The sequence below is a fragment of the Aptenodytes patagonicus genome, chromosome 7 (genome assembly GCF_965638725.1).
Source record: "Aptenodytes patagonicus chromosome 7, bAptPat1.pri.cur, whole genome shotgun sequence".
NCBI classification, from domain to species: Eukaryota; Metazoa; Chordata; class Aves; order Sphenisciformes; family Spheniscidae; genus Aptenodytes; species Aptenodytes patagonicus.
Window position 1 is genome coordinate 18134595 of NC_134955.1, and position 19603 is coordinate 18154197.

The 19603-nt window shown below is 52.0% G+C and overlaps 1 protein-coding gene across 1 annotated transcript in view; it reads right to left on the bottom strand.

Moving 5' to 3' along the window:
• CD81 (CD81 molecule) overlaps nucleotides 1–19603 on the bottom strand; it is a 36638-nt gene that overhangs the window by 16872 nt on the left and 163 nt on the right. Inside the window, exon 2 of the mRNA XM_076344180.1 lies at nucleotides 7910–8024. Coding sequence (XP_076200295.1) covers nucleotides 7910–8024 — 115 coding nt within the window. The remainder of the gene's footprint in view (nucleotides 1–7909; nucleotides 8025–19603) is intronic.

Below are 19603 nucleotides of genomic sequence, written 5' to 3' on the forward strand. Positions count from 1 at the left end.
CAGCGAGCAAATAATTTCTAGGTGTTCATGGTACCAACTTGCCTCCACATCCTTGAGCAACATTACAGTGTGATTTCTAACCCTACGTCACAGTTCTCAGATAAGGCAGCAGTAAGCATGATTGCTAAAGCTGCCACATGTAACCACCTGCCTGCAAAAGCAAGCCGTGAGCTGCAGGACCTGTGTCTTGGAGTTGGGGAAGTCACAGGAGGACTCGCAGGGACAGGTGCTGTCAATATTGCCTGGAGTCCTCTATCTTCCTTTTGAGATGGAGCCTTAAAACAGAAAGCTTTAGGGAAGAAGGCCAACCAGTCTTAGTTTCACCTTCTCGTTACAGAGAGATTCAGGGTCCTGTCTGAATTCAAAGAGGGAGCACAGCAGCCATGATAGGATCTCTTCACTCAAGAGCATCAGGATGTAATGCATCAGAAAAAGCAGCAGCAATGGACCAAACATCATTCCCCCTTCCCTGATACAACCAGGGCGCACGCTGCTTTGGGCTGCGGGGACCTCCTAAAGCTTTAGCCACATGGAAATCCCCTGAACATCAGACCCAGGGGACCAGATAGTCATTGAGCAACTTCTCTCTGGATGGTGCTAGGTGGGAAAGAAAAAAAAGCAGCCAAGAGGCCAGCTTAGCTCTCGACTCACGCAGATGAGGAGGAGGCCCTCCATGGAGGGCCCTTTGCCTCCAGGCCAGGTAGGAAGCGGGATGCTCAGTTCTGGGAGCAGGGAAGGGAGAGAAAAAGGAAGTACTCAATGTCAGTACTTGCTCTGGCATTAAAGCAGCACAGCTGGTGCCTGCAGGGTTGTAAAACCCATGTCCTGTCCCTGCTGAGAAGTAAAAAAACAAGTAGAAAAAAGAGACTTAAAAAAAAGGAAATAATGAAAAACAAATAAAAGGAAGAACAAGCACAGCAGAGTCCCTCTAAAACAAGCAGGGAGCGGGCCAGCCCCGGCCAGCCCCCCTCCTGTGCCCCAACATCCCCATCGGAGATGCTGTGGAGCTCCAGGCATGGGCATTCCCAGGCAGCATCCTACCTCTCCCCCCATTTTGCTCCTCTCCTGGCAGCTTTAACTCGTTAAGCTAATGGAAGCCAGTCTCTTCCCCCAGGTCACCATGGCAATGTTTCCAAAAGACAAAAAAGAAAAAAACCACCCCCCAACAACCCCAGCACCACACCATGCTTCCCAGGAAGCCTGGGCGACTCTCCAAGCCATGCCTGCCCTCCCCGCGGGATGTGCTTTAAAAAGGGGCTGAGAGCAGAGGGAAGAGAGATTTTCATGTTTACTCTCCCGACAGACAGGCTCCCGGGGGGAGACTCTGCACATCCAAGAGTTTTGCAAGCCTCCGAGGGAGGGAGGACGGGCTGCGGTGCCTCCGTGGCTCCTGGCCTGGAGATGCTGAACATCAGGAGGCTCACCACCACCCCTGTTGCAAGGAAGGGTGGGACCATGAGATGGTGGTGGGAGGGAGACTCCTTCCTATGCCACACCACGAAGTCTGGAAGAACATCCTCTCTGTACCAAGAAGTCCTGACCACGATGTGCTTCCTTGTGACTTGGGGACAAGATACAGGCAGGGAGCGGAAAGTCCCTCCAGGATGGGGGTGGGAGTGGGGAAGGGGTGGCTGTACCAGCCAGCCAGTGAGGGAGGGTCTACTGGACATTTTTGTCCAGCTGCCCAGTGGAATTGGCCCAGTAGAGCCAACAGTGCTTTCTTGGAAGCGGAGCAAGAGAGAGGAGGTGGAAAAAGAGAGGGTTTGCTGGAAGACCACAACTGGGAAGCCCCTCTGTTCCCCTCCACCCCCTTTCCCAAGAAAAACATTGCTGCTCTGCAGCCGCTAATGACTTCCAGATAGAGCAACAGCGTCACAAAGCATGAAGAGCTCTCCTGGGGCCGCGTGGCTCACACCGGGAGATGAAAGGCTGTACACGCTGCCCTTATCTGCCAGAACAAGGCAAGGAGGAAGCAAAGGACACACCCCTGTCAGAAAAGCAAAGGGGAGGTGGAGAAAACCCCAAACAACGTCCTTGTGTGTGTGTGCACCCATGCCCAAACAGACTCTACACAGAGATGCCACAGTCAGATTTCTTCTCGTCTGCCTACCCGGAAATGCTGGAAGGAGGCTGCTTTAGTTTCATAACGTCAGCATGCCCGTGAGAGCTGGGAGGAGGTCTACTGCACGTCTCCAGGACTGGGATGGACAATGGTGACGCAGCGCAGGAGACCCAGGCTGGACATGCCAGCTCATCCTCTGTCGCCCCAGCCTACAACACTTCTGGACATCTCTACATGCCCTGGGGTCTCACCCACTGTCAGAGCCCAAATCCCGCTGGAGGATTTCTTGTGGGCTTTGCATGTCTAAACACGTGGCAGGTTTTCAAAGGAAAACTGTCAAAGCTACAGGTTTAAACAGCTCTAAAGAGCAAGAAGCCACCTTTGGCACAGGTCCCCGGTGGCAGAGCCAATGGGAGGGGACAAAGGAGGAGGACAACTACATTATTTGTAGTCGGATAGATCCGAACCCAAAATAACCCGATGGCACCAATTTATGGCCTTAAGTCATAATCAATTTTAGTCTGCAGAGTAAATGAGTCTCAGGAGCTGGTCACAATGAAGGCAGACTGAATTACAATTAAATACAAGTTGCTTTTTTAATAGAAATTGAATTCTATGATAAGAATATAAAAAGGATTGTTTGTATTGTCAACTATACGGTGTAAGCCAGATACTTAGAGAGAAGTACTGACAAAGTGTTTTGCCTCAAAACTACTATTTTAAAAAGAATTCCGCTATTATTGGAGGAGTTGAATTGAAAGTGATTAGAGGAAAATCTAGAACCAGTAAATCTCAGCCTTTTTTTTTTTCTTTAAGGGATTAAACAATTAAATTGCCCTTAACTGTAAATAAGTTTATTTCCAAGAAAGAAAAATGCATGTACTTCTATTTAAAAAAAAAAATCCACATATATATTAATTTTTAAATAATACATTTTGCTCACTGTAGTTCAAGGCCAAATGTAAACCTCGGTTTCCTCTCCCAAGCACGCAAGCCTGGCCACAGCTCGTGTCTCTACTGGTAAACCACTGACACACAGAGCCTTGAAGAAGTAGAGCACAAACGGGTGAGAGAAGAACCCGGTGCTGACCCAGCTGTGCGCATCCACAGGGATCTCTGCAGCGCTTCACGCCAAAACAGAAGCTGGTAAAAAACCCACTAGTGTTTATTACAGGACCTAGAGACCAGGACTCTTGGGCTCTTCTCTAGCCCTTTCCCAAGTTTAGCATAAGATTTGCTGTTGAGTCTAACCCCACAATACACAGAAGCTGGCACCACCTTTGAAAGATGCCTAATATTTCTGGAGGGATGGGGACAAGGATGGGAGCATAAAGAGAAACCAAGAACTCCCCATTGCTCACAGCAGGTCCGCACTCACTCTAGCACTGCTGGCTTCCAGAACATTTGCACCACACAAGAGCTCAGTGCAACCCCCTCTGCAACAAAAACCACATCTCTCGAACCCTGGACATTACTGCTTTTTGTCCAAGGCAGTCCTGAAAAGGCTAATTAAGGAAAAAAGCTGCTGTTATGGATAGGAGGGGCAGCTCCTCCATGACTGCTTAGCCAACACAAGCCTGTTTGGATGATGTGCCGGGATGCTCTGCACTGCTGGCTACATCTGGGACCCACAGCAAGAGTGGCCGAAGCATCCTCACATACTGTCCGTAGGCATGCCCTGGGGAAGCTCAGGCAGGCGTCCCGCACTGCTGCTCGGCAGTCCCTCCTCTCTGCGAGGGTCAGACCCCCCTGAGGCCAGCAAAGCCTCACGACAGTACTTCCAAAAATCCTGAGGACACCCACGAAAGCTTGCCAGTGATAGACACTGCACTGACTTCAAGGACAAGTGTGCAGATGTGATTGCAGTTCAATTCGGATGCGTACTCGTTTGCGAGAAAGACTTCAAAGAATCCCTGTGCTTTCTGGCCCATTTCTTCCAGCCCAGTCTGCATGAAAAGCAGCCTGAACTCATTTCCAGGGCAGAAATTATTATCCTGGATTGTATTTGTACGGAGCAGGATGGTGAAGAGAGTCTGTGATTCACCTCACTAGAGAGCCTGCTCTCCCATTAGCCAGTCTTCCCTCCAGTGCTACCGCAGCACACTGCTTCGCAGGCATGATCATGACCTTAAAATTAGCCCGAAGCCGTTGCTGCCCCTAGCTGTCTCCCCCTTGCCTCCCCCAGGCTTCGCTGCCTGACCTGCTCGGGAGCCAGATCCACAATCATCAGCCTGATTGCTATGGGGAAAAAAAAAAAAAAAAACAAAATAAAAAAACCTGTTGCCTTTCTATCGGGGCAGCGATACTGAGCAGGACGGTGGAAAAAGGGAGCGGCAGCAGCAGCCTTTGTGTCCAAGTTTAACCCACCATTGCATGCCTGTCTGAAACCTTACACCCCTCCCAAGGAGGGCCCGTGCCACCATGCTCCGGGGAGGAGACACTGGCCAGCAGAGGATTTACTAATAAAACATGAAAAAACTAAACAGAAGCAAAACCAACCCGCTCCTCACCCCCAAAGCTACACAGAAAACTGCACCCCAGCTCTGGATGCCTCTGCACTCTTCCTTGCTGCTGGCCCCACTCCCAGGGCTGAGCTAATTAGAGCTGCGGGTCATGTCGCCCTGTCACTTGCTGCGAGCAACTGGACACAGATTTCCTATTTTGGATCTGGCGGGCGAGAGCGAAGCCGAGACCATCCGGCTGCCGCGCTCCACTGCTTGCTGGGCAGCTTCAGGGAAAGCACAGGAAGGGCAAGCAGCGGGGACGAGTGCCCGGCGATGCTCCCAGCGCACAGGCAAGCCCAGCAAGGGGGGAAATGTGAAATCCAGATGAAACCGAGATGGGGCAAAAGCAGTAAGTCCAGTGTCACTTGCCTCTTCAAGATCCCCAGGGGCTCCTAAAACCAGTGACACCGCAGCACCAACTTACTGTGGAGAGATCAGACTGCTCCAGTTTGTACTGGTATCCGCAGGGATGGACCAGCTCAGCCTCTTCCCATGGGCTCTCATAACTCATTGAATCACGCTTTTTTTTTTTTTTTTTTTTTAAAATGGTACTTTATGCGTAGGGTCAATAAATATCTAAGAAGTGGTTAACCAGTTGTTAGCATCCAACTTATCAATGCCTCTAGCTATCTTGAAGCATGTTTTCTGACCTGCTGTCAACACCTTGCCCGGCCTCCAGACATGCAGAGCACTTCAGACACAGTGTTATGCAAGGGCAAGAGGCAAGAAGGATTTTAGTTTTTCAACTACAAAAAAGCAAACAAATGCATATTAGAACATAAGCCTAGCTCTGATGAAGAACAAGTATTTTCCTTCATAGTCACGAAAGCATAAAACTATGGTGCTCCAGCTATTTCCATCCCTGGTACTGCTCGGTCTTTACAGCGCTGAAGCGGTTAACTTGCCATTTGCTGGAGCATTGGGTCCACAGCCAAAATGGAAGTGCCAAAAGCCAAGACTGCAACAAGTGGTTAGGGGATCAGATGGTTTGCGAGCCATGCTGAGGAAAAGCCCACGAACAAGAGCTCGTTTAATACCCTCCCAAGCCAGCTCACAAGACAACTCGTTGGATGCCGTGCCAAAGTGCCGGGGGGGTGGTACCACTTGCAGGAAATCCCAACCCCAGGAGCTCCCTCCTCGCGGGCTGGACGGGTGAGCAGGGGAACAGTTGCCTGTGCCTGCAGAGGCTGCAAGAGCAGCTGCCTGCGGCCATCCGGCTGCAGGGAAAGCTGAGAGCAAGGACAGCTTCTCTCGTCCTGCTCCCTTGCATGACTGGACCCTTTCTTTCCCAAGCAGCTCTCCCCTTCGCTGGCAGCAAACTCTGGCCTGGAGGAAGCCTGATCCGCGAACGAGAGCTGCAACCAAGAGACCTGAGCGTCAGCTCGCCGTGGTGAAAACCTGCCTTGTTTCTGAGGAGAGATCAAGCCCTGCAGCAGGCTGAAGGCAGATAAGCATCACACCTGGTACGCCAGTAGGTGCCCTGGTCCCCACATCCTCCTTCTCCCACTTCCCCATTGCTGTCAAATCCCACACACTGACCAGCTGTGTTAATTATTTTTCCTCTCCTGTAACACACAGACATCCTGGGAAAACAGCCTTTACAAAACAGCTTTAACTTTAGGGCAGGGGAAAGGACAGAGAGAGAAACCAGGAGACACCAAAGCGCTGCTTTCCCACTCCGCCTCCTCACCAAGTACAAACCCCACAGCGCAAGTTTTCCTCCTCTGACAGTTTTTATTGCTTCCCCCTGTCCTGCAGCGCCATGGCAAAGCCTGGCTGGCCTTTAAAAGCCTCCTGACAGATCCTGGGACCAGCACCCTGCGCCAGACACCAAAAAGTGGTTTGCAAGGGGGGGGGGGGGGGGGGGGACAGGGAAACCAGCTCTGGAGGCCAACCGCAGAGAGATTCCCGCTCCCGAAGCAGGAACATTGTGTGCATGTGTATGTTGGATGCCAGAGAAGAAAAAGGAGGGAGTATTGGTTGTGGAGGGGGGGGAGGGGGGGAAGGGAAAAAAAAGGAAAAGCAAAAAGAAATCCCAGCCTTCAGACTCCAGAGGGCTGGCTGGGAGAGGCAGCAGCTGAAAGAAATGCTCTGCTGTTATTACTGCATGGAAATTACAGCTGCCAGAAGGAATCCAGGCCGACGCGTTGCTGAATATAACTTTAAAAAGACAGCCAGCATCAAATCATGGGCCGTTCATGAGCGTCAGAAAGCCAGCGTGGTGGTAGGACCCGCGGTCCATTCCCCATCGCCTTCTAAATAGCAAAGGCCGAGGACAAAGACAAAAACAAAAAAGAGTGGAAGAATAACAGATGCCCAAGAGCCGGGAGGGGAGGACTCGGCCCCCGCGTTCCAGGTCCCGCAGGTTTTGGGAGAAATATGTTAACTAGGGAGACATCAGTTGTTGGCCCCCAGAAGGAAGGAGATGTTTGGGCTGGTTGCTGGAGACAGTTTAACTTCTTAAGAGTTCCCCTTTCTCTTTTTAAAATCAAAAATCTACAAAGTGGAAATGCTGTAAATACAGCTCTGAGTGTGAGGTAGGAGAGGGGAGACAGCAAGAGAGGAAAACCCACTGCTATTTACAGCAGGAGCATCTACTGTAACCAGGCACAGCCAGGGAGAGGTCTCAGGCATGCCGTTTCATGGGCAAGCAGGGAAAACCAAAGGAAAACCCTTTCCAGAAGGTAATTTCAGCTACAGGTGAGAACAGGACATTGGATCAGATGGGTCCGCAGCCCCAGCAGCTTGCACTCCAAGCCCCTGCCTGGCAGCCAGCCCCTCCTGCAAGCTGCTCCCCCTTGTCTGCGATGGATTGTTGGAGAATAGGGCAAAAATAGGGGTTTTCATATCCCAGCAAGCCAGCATGCTGTCAAATTAATAAAAATCATGCTAAGCTTAACCATAACACACAGAGGCTCCACCTGTCCCTCCTGGAGAACATGAGTCACAAGCTCGCCGAGCCACTCCGTCAGCTACTTTTACATCCCTTTGGATAGGAAACGAGACACGATTCCAAGAAGTCCCCCTTCTTCCCAAACGTGCTCCGGGGGAGACCGCAGAGGATAATGGCACTGGAGAAAACTTGTTATGCCACGACATGTCTTTTTGCACTTTTAGCTGCCGTGACCTTGGATTCTGCAGTTGGGCCACAGCCAACATTTAATGAACGCTTTGATTGGCATGGCAGGGGATATTTTGGGGAGTACGGGGGAAGCAGGACGTATTTTTAGTCCAACCTCTTTGCTGCTTACCCAGAGCTTCCCACCCTGCTTTTGGGCACACTGCGGTCCACCCTGGGGCACAACGCCCACGCAGCAATGCCAGCATCCCCAGACCTACTTACCGACATAGAAGGTGTTGGGGGCCTGCTTGTCCCCCAGCTGCAGGTAGAGAATATTCGTTGTCTGCGAGTCATGCCGGAGCCACAGGGCCACTCCCAGGATGATGCCTCCAGCCAGCTGGGGAGAAAGCAGAGGGAAGCAGGCGTTACCCACTGCTCCAGCTGCCCCGGACCCCGCGTGGCAGTTTTCAGGTGGGAGCAGAAGGCTTGCTTTTCATCTTTCCGCAAATTCTTATTTACTCCTTTCATGTACAAGAACATCCTTCCTAAGCATCGTCCCACCCCTGCAACATGCTTTGTGCCCCATACCACATGAGCCACACGATCTTCCCTGCTTTATGAGAAGACCCCTCATTCTGCGGATGTGCAAAGCCCTTTCCAGTTCCTGCAGGTGATTTCTTTCCTAAGAGCTATTTTATTACTCTATTATGGAAGGCTCAGCCTTACCCAAGAAGCATGAGATGTGTGACTGAGGCTTTTAGGAGAGCTTTTCAAGAAGTTAGGATCAGCCCCAATTACTCCCTTTTCCCAACAGGCTGTTTTCACCCCATTTCATTTCTCTGTGATATACAAACAGGGGTTTGGGTTTTGTTTGATCTGCCGAGAACTGGGTAGGAAGGACGAGGAGACTGTGGCTCAAAAAGTGGGGGGACTGTCAGTTTTTCCCTCTGCCCCGAGTCTTGCGTGCACACTACTTCCTATCCAGGGTCAAGCTTCCAGCCTGAGCAGACCTAGTGGGACCGAGCTTTCTGCACCCCCAAAAGCTGCTCTGCCTCGGGCAAGACTTGTCCAACCAGCACGACACCAAAAGGCAGTAAAACTGCTAGTAATGCAGAGCAAGAGCAGAGACATTGTGGCTTTGAACTGCCGCTGCACCCACTCACAGGGGATGCAAAATGCCTCCAACCCCCCCAAAACACACTCTTCACGATGTCCACATCTTGACATTTAGCACAGTGTTTAGGAGCACACAGATTAAGAAACCACACTCAATGGGACTTGGTAACATTTCCAGCAGCATCTTTGTGTTATGTCCGATTACTCCCCTCCCCATGGGTCTCAGGGATGTCCCACATCAGGAGGGGACAGACAAGGATTCACACCAGCTGCCCTCGTAGCATCACTTTGATTAATATCTAGTCTTCTTCTAAGGTGTCCCATGAGCACGGGAACCCCTGTGACCATCACTTCCACTGCTCAGTTCACTGCCTGTTTAATTTCATAACGTGATAGAAAAAGAGAAACTGTAACGCAGGTCCCCGTGGGTGGGCTGTGAGCTGGGACCACGCTCTCCCACTCCTCCGGCACGTATGGCTTTCCTTAACGTCCTAATACAGGGACTGAAGCAGAGCAAAGCCTTGGTTCAGGCCAAGGCACAACCACACCGCTTTTGGAGGCTACCATGAAGATGCTCAACAGAGCTGAGCAGCTCTATGAGCCAACAAGGCTGAAACCGCTGCCTTGCCCGCGCTGTTGTCCAGCAGAAGAACAGAGTACTCGCACACACGTGTGCATGCAGACATTCATGACGGAGCCCCCACAGGAAGGATAAAAACATGCTTCAAACATGGGAGATGTTCAGCGTATGGAGCATCAACCCAGCCTACCACAGGAATATTTATGTCCAAATAATGGGAAGTTTTATGACTGAATTCCTCACTGTTTTCTCTTCCAGGGAGGGGTGCAGAATGGCAGTGGAGGATGGGAGCAGACTGGGGCACTGCAGCGGGGAAGGTGTCACTGAGAGGAACTTGAGCGAGAGCATTTCCAGCAGGACTCACTGTGTTCTCCATGACCCCCCCCCCCCTTCCATTTAAAACCATGAGAGGGGAAAATAAAAAACCACACGTAAAAAAAAAAAAAACAAACCCTTAAGAATTCAGTATCACTTCTGTGAAAGGCTGGAAGAACCTGTTCACATGCCAGTTTAATTCTGAGTGTCCTAAATCCTTGAAGCCATTAGTCTTAAAAAAGGGAAGATAACTACCAAAGAGGACAGAAGCGGAAACACAATTTTTTTCAAAAGGGTCTGAGTCAGGTCGGCTACAGGCATGAGAGGCACCATGAAGGTCACATTAAAAAAAAAGTTTGTTCAGTAAAAGTGCAAAGTCACTGGTTGTGCAAGCGCAGCAGAGCCTCGGTGAACGCACGAGGACTGGGATCTGCAAGACAGGCTGTTGGTGGGAGTCTGGCTTTGCCCCTCGGGAGGTCAGCTGGTGGTTCTCCTCCTTGCTCATTTCTGCAAATCCCAGCCAAGAGATTTTTACAGGCGTGCCATCAAAGTTGGGGCAAAACCACACAATTTGTGCAAAACTCACAGAGCAAGCTGACCTCAGGGCTTTTCCACTTACCAGAGGAAGAAAATCCCCACCAGCTCCCTGGAGAGGGCGGGAAGATTTTACAAGCCTTTTCACAATTTGTCACCAAAACAATCAGCTTTTAACACTTCTCCCACAGAACCAATGCAACTTCCCTGCCGGCACAGTCCCTCATCCCTCTCGCACTTGGGAGAGCCCAAGGTTCTCCAGACACTGGCTATGCAGAAAAGTCACGAAAGCTGGTCCATGCTCAAATCCAGCTCCAAATAAGGCAGCTTGTGGCTTTGCAGAAAGTTACCCAAATCCAGCCTGGCATGGCTCGTTCATTGTCTGAGGGCATAATGAAGCCCGTGTTTATCCTCTTGGGAGAAGGAGAATGTCCCCAAATTAATCAGTGCCACTCCTAAAGTAAAGGTCTCTCGGTGGCTCCCAGGGGAGAAGAGACCCTGAGGAAGACTGGTGTTTCTGTGCTGGCTGGGAGAGGTGAAGAAAAGACTGCAGCCCTTTTTGTTTTGGTTTTCCCTCTGCAAGGAAACATTGCTCTGCCCTGGCACACCGCCCACTGCACTCAGCAGTACCCACCCCAACACCCCCTTGCCACCCACGGCGAGGCTGGGGTGACACCAGTGCGAGGAGCAGCAGCTGCTTTCCAATCAAATTTGCCCCAAAACGCCCAACACAGAACTGAAAGCAGGCTGCAAGCTATCCTCAAAATATTTCTTAATCATTTGGGAGCATCGGCTGAAGGGATAGAGCCTCTTCTGACTCATCAAACCCACCCCAGCGGCGAGGTCTGCCTATGGCAGCCAGCTGAACCATCTCCAGATGTTCCCGGTTTCAGCCCGAATGCGCTCCAGGAACACCCCACGTCTGTCCCTTCCGCACTGCCTGACTCCATTTGCTTTTTTTAACAGAGCACAGAGGACCTCCGAATGGAAGTTTTAATCCAACAGCAGCTGGATTTCTTAAGAGAAAGCAACGTTCACTTACTAATGAAAACAGGGTTTAGGCTACGATGAGTAACTTTTTCCATGAAAACCATACATCCTTCCACCACCAAGAAGCACAGAACATAATTAAGACATCTTTCTTCCCAAAGGAAAGACGACAAGAGGGAGAAAACCTCATCGGCTCGCCACAGTAACCCTGCCTTCCACTGCAGCTTGCTTGGAATAATCTCATTTTTAACACAACTTGTCCCAGATACAAGCTTGGTATTTTCTTCCCTCCCCATCCTACAATCGCTGCTGTTTGCTGACACGAGAGCAAGAAGAGCTCCAACCACCGATGGCAGCTGGTCTCCAGGCTGTGTATCCTCATACATTAAATATCCCTTTTTTTCTCCCTTGTAGGTATCCACAATCTCGTGCAGGTTACTTCATTGCTCTGTGCTTGCCCGGCTAGCCAGACAGTAATGTCTCAGAGGCTGGGGCCATCACTCATTGCAGATATACCCTGAGTGCAGTACAGCTCTCCATTTAAATTTTTGGGGATTGCTTTAATGAAAGCAGTAATCTAAAAGCTGCAACTTCATCAACGCCAGCACTGCATCACTCTTAGATCTGCTTTCCACAAGCTGACCTCCCCAGCCAGCCCTTCGCCTGCCAGCATGAAGGTGCTTGCAGAGGTGGATGCCGCTGAAACAAGCAACTGCTCAGACGCCAACTCGGAGCATCCAGATTATTTTCCAGCATTTTAAGTGCTACTAGCTTTCTCAGCTACTTTTACAGCCTTGCACTTCTGGCGTGTTTTAAGTTCTCATTCTGCTGCCTTCCTCTACCTGCACTTTTGTATGCCTTTGTTTAAATTAAAAGAAAAAAATAAAATCCCACAGACATAGCCCCCCAAATCCCAAAAGAAAACAACCCCTTGATGAAAATAACACCTCCTCCATCTTCCCTGCCCCTTCAAATATCCACCGCGAGCCTAGAGGGGCACCCAGTCCACAGTACAGGATCCCCATCACATCACTAGTGCTGCCCAGGATGGGGCCGACCCTGGAGATTGCGCCCCAAGCAGCCTGCCGGCACAGCAGAGGCGGCACAGCATGCTCCAGCGTTTCCTCTTTACCGCTATTTTCCAGCTTCCAGAGATTTATTGCTTCTTCCACAGACAGCCAGACTTTTCCAGCTGGATCCTGCCTGCCCAAGGCTTGCTTTTTGCAGGGACGCCATTCCCGCTTGGCATGACAGGGGAAAGCCCCCATCAGATGCTGCTTAGGGGAAGGAAAAGGCAGCTTCCCAGCCCCCTGAGAGGTAACAGGGTGGTACCCCACATGATGGGGTATCACCGTCTGAGCATCACAATGATGGCAGGTGTGCAGCCCTGGTTTGCTGCCCCATCCACTGTGCACATAGTGGGGCTCCCTCCTGGACTGAGCCTCACCAACCGATATGCCGTTCACCCTAAAATTTCCCAGATCCAGCTGTGGGGCAAGGGAACAAGCCTGTCTTTCATGGCTTAGTCACTCCCCCCCTCCACAAGAAATTCCCATGATTTAGGGGTGCAAGAAATGTCCCTGTTCCCCCCCTTAATGCAGGGCATCCCGTATCCGAGCAGCCCCCACCTTTGCCTGCTGCTCCCCAGACACTCATGTATGCCAGGACATGCATCACCCCCCCGGTCCCTTCCGCTGCCCCCAGCCCTCTTCCTCCTGCTCCCTTCCCTCCGCCCCTCTCCAAAATAGGTTTCCTGGCGGGGGGGAGGAGGAGGAGGAAGAGGAAGACATCCTGGCTATAGGGGGGCTTGCCAGGCATGTCAAAGCGAAGCAGACATCCTGCGGCTCAAGCTGGCGGAGGAGGGAAACGGAGGTGCCAGCAGTTTCACAATGCTGTATTTTTAGCAGCGCCGCTTCCCGCAGCCACGGCTGGTCCTGCCACTGGGACGCTGCTTCCCAACCCGCCTGAGCCCCCGGGCCGGGAGAAGCTCCTGCCTTGCTGCAAAAACGCCGGTGGCGGAGCCCGCACTGCGATGCCTGTGAAATACCACAGTTACTTACAAGAAGCAGGATGGTGCCAAGAAAGCTTAATGGATTTTAGCTGGTTTATGATTCAGGTAGATGATTAGAGATTTTTAACAGGTTTTCATGCTGCACAGGCTTGCGGCTTCCCTTACACCGCCTGGAAGCTGAGCCCTTTGCAGGGGCGGCACCCGGACCCCACTCGGGGAGCCCAACCAGGGCTTCCCACAGCTCCTCTCCAGCACAACCTGCAAAGCAGCCGGGATGGAGTAAAACTGAATCCCCCTCCTTTTAGGCATGGGGAACTGGGGCACAGAAGGACCAAGGCTGAAGCATCTTGCCACGCAAGAAGCCCCTCGCATGGCCAGGAATTAATTGCTAATTTGGGGTTGAGTGCTTTGATCCCAGGTCATTTGTGGGTCTCTAGGTGGAGCAGCAGATATCATATTCTCCAATATGTGCAGTGTAAATAATGAAACATCATTTTGTCACCTCACCTAGCATAAGTAGGGAAAAAACCGAGGAGCTAGAGATTCATAACTTGATGGAAATTACCTTTGGAAGGGCAACACAAGCCTTTGTAAGATGTGTGCTAGGACCTTACAGGTTTTCACTACCACCTCGAGGACCGAGGCGAGCAGGAGAGGAGCACATGACCGTTGGTGGCAGGCGCACACGTACAGGCAGCGCCAAGCCTGCCTGCACCCTGCACCTTGCTTCCTGGAAAGCAGAAGCTGAATTTCTTTCCTACTGCAAATAGATGCGCCCTGTGGAAGTGCTGAAAGGGCTCGGGGTGCAGCAGTGGGCTGAGAGCTGAACAGCAGCCCATGAATCTGGGAACTTCGGTTTGATGCTGCGATGGTCTTCATGTTACAATGGTGGGACTTCACGCCAAAAATTCACTTCAAATTGTAAGGTGAGAAGCACTACAGGTCTCCCCCGTGCTGCTTGTCGGGGTGGGCTGTGGGATGCCCTGGAGCACCAACACGTCAGGATCCCTGCAAGACTTTTTGGGGGGGTGTAAGCAGGGGAAGTGACTTAAATCAGACAAATGCGGTTGCAGTTTGACAGCCATACAACATAAAAGCTTCTCTGCCGACCTCGGCACAGGCACTTGCAAACCGCAGCAACAGATAGGACTCTTCTTGCAAAGCACAGGCGAGGTCTTTCCGCTGCCTTCCACAGCGATCGCGCTTGGCGGCCACCAAAGGTCAGGCTGAAAGCTTGCAGGCAAGGCCTGCCCAGGAATTGCAGAAAGGGTGTTTGCGAGGAGCCTGGTGTTCTGCAGGCAGGAGGAAGAAGGCAGCCTGTGCTCTGCGCCCAGCAGCGCGGCCACCACCACCTTCTAGCAGCAGCTATTAATAGAGCCGCCGGCCAGGGCAAAATTCTCCGCTGGTGCCTATAGTTACCAGCCCCACAACACTGCAGGGCTTTTCAAAACAAGGTCCAGAGGAACACTCCTGAGGAGCAGCACACCAGAGGCCAAATAAAGCTTGATGGACGGGAGGAGAGCGGGAATCTGGCACCAAAATCCAGGAGTGGGGTCCTCCGACGGGGAACACTGAGCCCGCAGGCTGCTCCTTGCCTGCCACAGTCTGATCCCCACCGCGGACAGAAGTATCACTGTACATTTACATCTACCAGCAGGGTTTAATCACCCTCGGCAGAAAGGAAAACAACTTCAGATATTGCTTTAAAATTAATTTGGCCCCATACATAAGCATTTAACTACAACGGTAATACAACTGCTTTCCCTTTTCAATAATACAGTGAAAGGCACTTGCACAGTACAGGATCAAAGCGTTTCTCAAGGCATCGTATGTGGGTTAATGCTCTTGCAGGAGATAAGCATTACAGTGGTTGACACAAGAATAACCTCAGGAAAACAGAGCAATCCCCCCTCCAGCCACCAGCGACGCTCCCTCCGTGCAACTGCAGTGCAGCCCAATTAACTGAAATTGGGTACCCCCACGGGGCAGGGCACTGGTCTCTTCAAAAGACCTGCTTAAATAACCTTCGGCATGCAGAGACTTCAGAAGAGGTTTCGTAGGTGATGGTAGGATTGTGTTCACCTGACAGAGAGCCCAGAAACACATCCCAGAGAGTCATCAGCAGGAAAACTTGGGTCCAGGTACTGAGCCTACTAAGAAAACCTCTCCCTTGCCCTTCAAAGACAGGCATTAAATAGCTGCAGGGTCAAACACACATGGAAATACACTTGCCTGTACATCGTCCCAGGATACTGAACTGAAAGTCATTGGAGACCAATAAGCAAACCAAACCCTGCGCTCTGCAGCAGAGCAGCCTGCTAGCCGATATCCCTAACAGCATTTCAGCAGCGCTCAGTGCAAGCCTGCACCCGAAACAAAATGCAAGCTGCTTTGTGAGTCCAGGGAGTTATTTCAAACCTGTGCTGCTGAGCTGCGCGCTGCATGAACCACCAGCTCTTCCATTCTCCGTTTAAACCTGTGAATAGCAGTAGCCAGCCTCCCTCCTCATCGCATCAAGAGGGACACGAGGCATTCAGCAGAGTTGTCACCATGGGACCACCACCACAGAGAGCTGCCACCTCCCTCCACCGTCACCAAAGCCAAATATCTTTGTGCACACTTTGCAGACTCCAGGGGACAGCCAGTAAGATTTTCCAGCGTTGCACAAGAAAATACTCGACTCCTCCACCCCTTCTCTTCTGATCACCACTGTTGAGACAGACTTTCACTTCCACCTTCCCTCTGCTCTTGCCCTTCCTCCCCTTTGCACCCCAACTGCACCACATCCCCTCAAGACAAGCAAAAGAAAAGAGTTACGTGGTGCCTGGAAAATGGCATTAGGAGCAAGCTCTTCCTTTTAATTAGACACCTCTCTGGTAGGGCAGTCAGCGGTGCTCTAGATCTGGAAGGCTGCCACGGGCTGTATTAGCTAATAAGCTGGGTGATCCTTCTCCAAGCAAGCCAATTTCTCCTTGGTTATGTTTAATTACATTTTAAAATAGCTCTCTGGCTTCCTTTGGCCTCTCCAGGGACTCTTTGCAGCGGTGGTCAGTTCAGCCCCATGCGCTGAGCTCTGCTGTCAGATTCGGGTAATTCAGGAGAGCAGTCGAAGTCCGGTCGTCTACTTAGAGTGGGATGGAGAAGCAGCTCCACCCTGCCACATGCCCAGCCCCGCCCCGCCCCGGGCTGCAGGCTGAGCTGGGACTGCCCATCACACCAGCAAAACCACCCAGTAATGGGTACCAGCAATGCACCCTCTCACAGGGCAGGGAAGCAGAGCATCACCTCGCCACCGGCCACCCCAAGGTTTCAGGAAAAGTTTGCAGCACAGAAAAGCTTTTGTCTTACCAGCCCTGTGTTTTAGTAACTGGGTGAGATCCCTAGGTGCTGCCCGTGGCAACCTCCACTGCTTCAGTCAGTGGATGCCGCTGTGGAAGATGCAGGGACCCTTTCTTTCCCGGGATGGGCACCCATTTGTATGTGTGGTCCATGCGGTGGTCGCTGCTCCCTCCTCGAGAGCCACCCTGGACCGAGCAGGTAACCCTGGCAAGCCTGCCATCTTCTTTTCAAAAATGCATGCACAAAGGAAAAACAACACCAAAAATAAAATAAAAACGAAACATCTTGGGCAGAGAGGGCTGCCAAGGCGCCCCGGGTAGCTGGCAGCCAGGCCGCCTTTTCCTTTTGCTTTTCAACACAGCAGCTTTGTGAAACTCCCCCTGCACTGCCAGGGGAAGGAAGGGGGGGGGGGGGGCAAAGCCAGAGGGGTGTCAGTTTATTGACACTCTGGCAGGACAGCAGGACTACTTTAAAAAGTTATCAGTTTCTTTCTTATTTGTTAACACAGCTAAGGCTGAGAATTGCTTCCTTTCTTCCTCTCAGGCGCTGGAGCAAGTTCCATGCAGCATGATCCAGCATCTGCCAAACTTTGGGCTCTGCCTCCTGCTTGTTTTCATCAACAGCGCCCGACCTCAGCTGGGTGCAAGGCAAATGATAAGCAAATGAGCATGAGGAGCCCAGCAGCCCTTGCATGCTAACCAGCTGGCAGGACCACAGGGTCACGAGGGGCCCATCTTGCACCTCTCTGGGGTCAGAGCTGGGGTCCCGACACGGCCACCCTGCAGCAAGGGTGCTCAGCACCACGTCCAGCCTTTAAATGCCACCCTGTAAAAACGACCTTCATGCTACAGTGGCGACCAAGGCATCCCTCCCCAGCTGGGGATGTAAGGTTGGCTGCTAACCATGTTCACTTGGTGGTAAACCTAAAATTCCCCTCGACTACTGGTTTAAAAAACAACACAAAAGGGCTTGAAAACCGTAAGACCTGGTGCTCAACCACCCTTCAGCTGGTCAGCCTCGCAGAAAGCATCATTAATTCTAACGAAGCCCACGCTCCCCATCTGCACAGGAGGTGGTCTGAGGGGACTGGCCACAGGCAAGCCCAGCACTGGGAGGCATTTTGGGGAGCTGGTAGGTCCCAACTCACAGGCACCCCTCCTTGGGAGGAGCTGGAGCATCTCCCCCCAACGCTCACAGGGAGCAGGCGTCAGGCTCCCTCCAAGGTGTAGGGCAAGGCACCAGGAGTCCTAACAGGGAAATTAAACGGATCAGCTATTCCTCTTGGAACCAAAATGCCCATTTATAAAAGATAAGCTGTTTTGCAAACACATACTGGAGAGCAAGCTTGCTCAGGAGCGGTGGCTGTGCAGAGCCCCCTGCATCCTTCCTGCTGCCCAGGAGACCCTTCCTCTCTCACATCCACACCCGGCGGCTTCAGCGACAAGAATGGCAGGAAATCAGGACCAGAAGGGAAGAAAAAGTCCTGGGATAAGCGTGATAACTCGGAAGGAACAACACTTCAGAGAAAAGCCTACCCGCCTCCGTCCTGCCATTTTAAGGGTGGAGGAAGAGGTTAAAGAAAAAAACCCAGGACTGTCCCGCATTCATCTTGCAGCTGGCAACGCATCAGGTATCAATTAACACCACTGTCGTCAAAGCTCGTCATCTCTCCCTTGGTCAGTGTTATACTCAGAAACAAGGCGAAGAGGCCTGAAATCAGGCCGGATTTGACAGTGCTCGCTCCCATGCAGGAGTAAGCCCTACACCTCCCAGAGGTGGGGACCCCCCCCAAGAGCTTCACCGTGCACCCCCAGGGAGAAGGCGGCAGGCGAAGGCTCCAGCCGCACAGAGTAGCTCCAGGTGCCGAGGCAGGGTTTGCTCTGGAAGGCATTGCTCCCCTCCCCACCTCTCCAGCCCTCCTTGCTGTGTTTGCTGCTGCAAGCAAACATTAAGAAAAACCCCAAATTCCTCATCAACAGAGTGGGGTGTCAGAAAAGGGGAGCATCCTGACCACGCAGCCAGTGCTCAGCAAGCGGTGCCTTGCCTCCATGGGGTGGGCCTAGGCTTGCTTGCGAGAAAAATAGCATTTGGGGAAATGGAAAATAGCCTATTTAAAAAATAAAAAAAGCAGCCTGCTTGGGCACATTTTGTTGCTCCCGGGCGCAGGAGCAGGGAGAGAGCATTTCTTGCCACGCCAGCCCCTCGCTGCCGGAGGGTGTTTCTAACTGGGACAAACCTGGTTTGCAGGGAAACTGGGATACGCTGCTTTTTTGCTAAATTAGCCGCATGTCTGGATGGATTATTTCATGAGAAACTTTCTCAGGAAAGGCAACCTCTCCAGCCTGGGTAAAATCTGCATCCTAAAATAACTTCCCAGGCGGTGGAGGCAGCGGTCCCCAGCTCGGGCACGACCCAAAACGCAGGCATCGAGGCCGGCTCCCAACACGGTGCCAGGGCCATCGAGCCCCGTCCACTCCCTGCCAGCTCTCGGGGCGGCAAGAGCAAAACCAGCCCCCATCACCCATATTTTTTGAACACCCTCTCCTCTCCGGCTCCTCTGCGGCGGACGGCTGGACCAGCGCCTCTCCTCCCTCCGCCTGGCAGCATCCCTCCCTCCTTCCCTCCCTCCCTCCCTCCCCTCCTCGGCTGGCTGAGAAACGCCGCTTTCCCCAGCGCAGACCCAGAGCAACAGGGGGTTTGGGAGCGGCAGCCCTCGGGGAGGGACGCCGACCCGCTGTGGTCCCCCACCCCACCCCAGCTCTGCCCCCCGCGCGGGAGCAAGGCAACCCCCGCCCTTCCGCTCAGAAAGGATACGTATAAACATCTCTCTCTATATATATATATCGATATAAAAATATATAAAAATAGATATGCATGTGCAAATAAACATATATATGCATGCATAAAAAAAAAAGCTAAGGATAAGCAGACACCACCCCCCCCCCTAAAAAAAGCAACCCCTAAGGCATATCCCAGGCAGCAAGTCTTAATACTGGGCGGGGGGGGGGGGAAGGGGGGGGAAGAGGTTAAAACCAGGCGCAGGCAGACGAGCCATATTGGAACCCCGTTATTTAAAGCGCTGAGGAGGCTC